Source organism: Triticum dicoccoides, chromosome 4B (genome assembly GCF_002162155.2).
Source record: "Triticum dicoccoides isolate Atlit2015 ecotype Zavitan chromosome 4B, WEW_v2.0, whole genome shotgun sequence".
Lineage (NCBI taxonomy): Eukaryota > Viridiplantae > Streptophyta > Magnoliopsida > Poales > Poaceae > Triticum > Triticum dicoccoides.
Window position 1 is genome coordinate 679,023,876 of NC_041387.1, and position 5,352 is coordinate 679,029,227.

The following is a 5,352-nucleotide window of genomic DNA, read 5'->3' on the forward strand; positions in this document are numbered from 1 at the left end:
TCAGTTCGCCTTTGTGGGCTCTTGATGGCAATTATGGATTTTGACTGCAAATTGTGTCCAACCATTGTTGAAGACTTGGGGCTGTCGGATGGCCTCTCATGGGTTTTTGGTGGTGTCAATTACCTTGTTGTTGCTGGCGGTTGTGCTCCGACCTGCTTCCCATATATGTGGTATGCACAGTTGCGTTTGTCCATGTCAGAGTTGTGAGGGTATATGGCCGTTGAGGAGTGACAATCTGGCTTGCAGCAGTAACTTCTTCATTGGAAGTGGGAGGCGGCAGTACAGGGTGACATTGGTCTGGTGGTGCTATAAGAACAAGGATTTGAGTTCTGGAGTAAAAACTCTAGGTCTGACCTGGACTGGTTGTACCTAGCAATGGTGGTGTTCTTACACCATTCCCTTGTTGAAGGCATTGTTGAGAGTTTTCTAGAACTTCCTCTTCGAGGTGAAAACCCAAGATTAACCCTTCGTGGGTGAATTTGGCGATGACGGCGCTCACGTGTTGTTCTCTTTTTAAAGGCGTCGTTTTTGAAGCACTTTCGCCATGTCTAGGTGCTGTCATCGGTGATGATTGATGTTGTTGGTTATTGCTGCATGTTATAGCTCACTACGGGATTTTGGAGTTTGCATTTTTTTGTACTTTGTGTGTGTATGTGTGTGTGTGAGAGAGAGGGAGAGTTCGTGTTGGCTGTGTGCATTCTAATTATGCAGAGGCCAGGTGTGAGTTCATGATGATTTGTATTCTCTTGATGCGACATTATAAGTTAATAAAGTACACACTTTATTATCAAGTAAGTTAACAAGCCCATACCGGAGACCTCATCGAGATGCCGGCCCGGTTTTAATTACTGAATCCATTAACCAGCGAGCAGTAGGTGACAGGGTTTGATTTGACACCCTGAATTTTCATCAACGTGAAATAGTATTCCAAAACAATCTAGGATTATGTTGAGTGTGCGTAGCAGTAGAGGGCAAATCGTACTTTACCTACATATGTACGAAGGGTAGCTCACCGAAACATATATGCCGTACGTGCCCATTAGCTTGCTTTTTTTTTCTCTTATATTAATTTTTTTTTTAAAATAGGTGCCTCAGGTGGGGTTCCAACTATAACCTTCTAGTGTACCTAACCAGTTGGGAAAACAACCTTGTTGTGCCTATTTACTTTCTTTTTTCTTCTTGTTGTGCGTCTTTTCGGTTTGGTTTTCTTCACTTTTAGTCTTATTTTTCTTTTCTATGTCTTTTTTTCATTTTTTAGTTCATTATTTTAAATTTGTGAACATTTTCATAAATTCGCAAACTTTCTTCAAACCATGATTTTTTTCTCAAATCGTTGAAACTTTTTCACATCCATGAACTATTATTCAAATCGATGAATTTTTTCAATTTCGGAATCTTTTTTCCAAATTCCTCAACTTTTTACTAAAACATTGAACATTTTTCAATTATGTTAACTTTTTTCCAAATTCTCAACTTGTTTCAATTGAAAGAACTTAAAACGACCCCAGTCTTTGTATTCCATTTGATTAAATTTGCGAATTATTTTATATGAAACTTATAGAAATAGAAAAACTGTTAGAATGTTTCAAAATTCCTCAAAATGTGAACATTTTTTGGATCTATTAACAATTTTTGGAAACGGGAACACAAAATTTTGGAATTCTGAAATTCTTGAATTTATGGGAGAAAAAAAGAAACAGTAAATAGAAAAAAGGAAAAAGTCAAAGAAAAAGAAAAAAGAAAAAGGAAAAGGAAAATAGGAGAGAGGATAAAAGGAAAAAGAACAAAACACAGTTCCCTCCTTTGCCACAAGCTATATATCATCTACCACATGACACATGTGGTAAGCAATCCAAACTATTCAAAAAAAAAAAACAAGCTATATATCGTCTTGCAAAACTAAACTATGAATTTTGAGTGCATGTTGTTTTTGAATGGCCACAAGCCCTCCTTCCTTTGTCAGGCCAACAGGTAGCGTGCAGCGGCAGGAAAGAAAAGGTTGGCGACAACTGGCACACACAGAAAGCGGGCGTGGGCGTTTGAGGCGTCCGACTATAGATGCTCTAAAGTCCCAAGCAGACAGATGTAAGCAGCATGGCCTGACTGATACATAAATTCAGTCAGTCCCTTTTGAAATGCAAACTCTTTTTCCCCACCTAACTGAATTTTATCTAGAAAATGAATTCTCAGTGAAACTTACAACAAGATCGGTCATTGGGAAAACAAATAAGTGGAGTTGGAGTGGATAAATCTCCAGGCCATGCTAACTTTCAATGGCAATGGATGGCAGACCACAACAAACAAAAACCATTGCCACTCAACCATATTTTGGGCGTTACAACATTTTATAGTCAGTCAACTGGAAGGCATACCAATACCAATACCAATACCAATACCATACAGGGATCGATCATCACAACAAACAAACAGACAAACAAACAAACTACTTCTCCAAAGAGTCAGATGGGAAATGCATAGGGATTCACCGTCATAGTTTGTCAAGAGGCCATTAAGAGGCATAACCGCATACAATCGCTTAAAACAGCAGCTTGATGATCCCACCTCTGATATGAACTATCCGTCTCAAATACACAAGGTGGTGTTGATATGAAAAAAAATAGAACACGGCCGAAAAGGGTCCTCCTTACTCCCTGGGGTTCCTTCCTTTGTGATCCTTGGAAATCAATCCACCCTGAAAGGTGTGGGTCAACAACAACCAATGGGATCGAAAATCAAATGTAGCACCGCCAAACAGAATAAGCACTTCAAAGATATGCTAGGAAACGTAGTAAAAAATAATAATAATAAGGGGCAGCCCAGTGCATGTAGCTCCCGCTTGCGCAGGGTCCGGGGAAGGGTCTTCTTACCTAATAACGACCATAGCCGGGGCTCCTGCCTCTTTCATAACGATCATACACAGGGCTTCGGCTCCTACCATAGGGTGCTCCATCGCGGCGATCATACCCAGAATTACGTGGACGGCGATCGTAATCTGGACTGTAATCCCTTCGGTACCTAGGGCTAGGGGACCGCACGTAGGGACGCCTGCCCTGGTCAGCTCTTTTTGGACTGCCATATCTGTCACCGCCTCGTCTGGGACTGCCATATCTGTCACCCCCTCGTCTCGGGCTGCCGTATCTGTCACCGCCTCGCCTGGGACTGCCATGTCTGTCATCTCTTTCATTGTCATCATCCCGGAAGGCGTATTCAACCGTCACTACCCTGTCCAATATCGTGCTGCACAGAAACAGGAAGGGATGACACCCAGCAATGAGAAATGTGATGTAAAAGTCTGCACGAGCAAAGCAAGATGCCGACAATACTACAGTTTACAGATACATTAGACTTGATAGGAAGAGCAGCCTAGAAGCTACTATCCCAAAAATAATCACCATGTATGTTATGAATGATATAAGAGGGGGTTGCAGATAATATGAAGCAGAAGAGACAATGAGAAAAGCTTCAGCAGCAAACGTACTTCATCAAATTTCAATTCCTAGAAAAGTAGCTACAAATTTACAAGGGAAAATTGCAACTGCATATGGCATGACAGTGTAAATTCAGCAAACCAAAACTGAGGCCATCCACATGAAACTGGCTCAAGACCCAAAAAGGGGGGCGGATTAATTCAAAAAAGAATAACTGGTTAGCAAATCTACTTGCCAAAGTGCATGAAGCAGAACTAGACGATGGCTCAGTGGAGCAGAGCAAGCATTCCTACGACATTGGAGAGTTAATGACTTGACGGTGCTTCAGTGGAGCAAGCGCGCAGATAATATTTGAGGGCCTAAAAATTGCAGCCTACCTAACAGTTTTGCTTTCGTATTGATGTAAAAATAATTATTGTAAGAAGAAAGACCATCCAACTATCATAAGAATCCATGTCAGGTATTGCATCAGTCACATGATGTAGCAGAGAATTTGAGACCTCGGCACACAATGCGAAATAACCTAACTAGTCGGGGGGAGGGAATCCAGTATGAAGATGTTATGGACCCCACCCCAAACGAAATGACGGAAGAATCAGTGCATCGTTAGATGCAGTAATAGCAGAGCAATGCCATGCCTGCCCGGGGCTCTAGTGTAGAGCAAACAACTAATCAGTCAGTCATACAAGATTTGCAGCATTGTTTGTTGATACTGGATGGAGGATGGGCAGTGGGAAGCGGATGATACCTCTTGTCGGTCTTGTTGACGGCTACGCTGGCGTCCTCCTGCGCCTCGTACTGCACGAAAGCAAAGTTCTTGCGGATACGAATGTTTGCAATCTTGCCGTAGGGCTCAAAATGCCTCTCGATGTCGACGACTTTGGTGCGGATGGGGTCAAAGTTGATAACAAAGAGCGTCCTGGTGGGCTTTGCATCTGCCCCTGTAGGCCTGTCGCGGTTCTTGGGGACCGGCTCCTCTTGCTGGAGGAATGAATTTGAATTTAGGAAGACATGTCATTCATTCGACAGACAAAGAGAGAGAGAGAGAGAAAGAGGGTTACCCTTGACCATTCGACGGAGAGCCTGCGGCTGGTCTGGCCGAACTCGGCGTTGCTGAGGCGCCTTATTGCATCCTCGGCGTCGCGCTCGTCTTGGAAGTAGACAAAGGCGTAGCCTGCAGTATGTAGAAACAGTTGCATTGAAATTTAGATAGTTGTTTCTTTTTTGAGCATTCATTCATTCGTTCATTCATTCATTCATTCATTCATCCATAGAGCAGAGCAGAGCAATCTATCTATCATCTATTTCTATTTGAGGGACACGAGCAGGCAGAGCAGAGCAATCTATCTATCATCTATTTCTATTTGAGGGACACGAGCAGAGCAGAGCAGAGCATACACGAGCAGAGCACGATGAGAGCTGAGAGCTGAGTACCGGATTTCATGTCGATGCGGCGGATGGGTCCGTACTTTGAGAAGAGGCGCTCCAGATCCGACTGCCGCGTCTCGTAGTCGAAGTTGCCGCAGAACACCGGCCTCATCCTTCACCCACTCCGGTGAGGTCCCTGCTGTGCTGTGCGGCGGCGACGGCGACGGCGACGGCGAGAGAGGAGGGGAGGTGGAAGTGGAACCCTAACTCTAGCAATAGCAAAAGCAAGCTACCCACAAAGTGGACGTTGTGGGCTCTTCATGGGCCTAGCCAGCCGCTCGGCTCGGTTCAGTTTGCTCGGTCCGCTCCGGCTTTCACGGCAAGCTGCTATATACACACTCCATCATGGACCATCAGCCCGAGTTCAGAGACCAATTTTAGCTCAGGCGTCTTTTCTTTTTTTGAACCGAAACCCGTAGAACAATCGGTATATATTAATAAAAGCAAAAGTATTTACAAAAAATTACAAGCCACAGAGGGCCAAGTTAACCAACTC

The 5,352-nt window shown here is 43.6% G+C and overlaps 1 protein-coding gene across 1 annotated transcript; it reads right to left on the reverse strand.

Moving 5' to 3' along the window:
• Positions 1 to 2,373: 2,373 nt before the first annotated feature.
• LOC119292331 (serine/arginine-rich splicing factor RS31-like) lies at positions 2,374 to 5,121 on the reverse strand. Its single transcript, XM_037571179.1, has 5 exons — positions 4,863 to 5,121; positions 4,490 to 4,602; positions 4,177 to 4,409; positions 2,868 to 3,237; positions 2,374 to 2,692 (listed from the first exon to the last, which is right to left on the reverse strand). Exons 1-4 carry the CDS (start codon positions 4,966 to 4,968, stop codon positions 2,868 to 2,870), a joined length of 822 nt encoding a protein of 273 aa, XP_037427076.1. The 5' UTR covers positions 4,969 to 5,121; the 3' UTR covers positions 2,374 to 2,692.
• Positions 5,122 to 5,352: the final 231 nt, after the last annotated feature.

Excerpts from the sequence above, each read along its gene's own strand:
- LOC119292331 (XM_037571179.1), bottom strand. The coding sequence starts at position 4,968 with ATGAGGCCGGTGTTCTGCGGCAACTTCGACTACGAGACGCGGCAGTCG. Across the intron at positions 4,410-4,489 it reads TCTCCGTCGAATGGTCAAGG|CAAGAGGAGCCGGTCCCCAA; the intron begins GTAACCCTCTTT and ends TCATTCCTCCAG. Across the intron at positions 3,238-4,176 it reads GTCAACAAGACCGACAAGAG|CACGATATTGGACAGGGTAG; the intron begins GTATCATCCGCT and ends GTTTCTGTGCAG.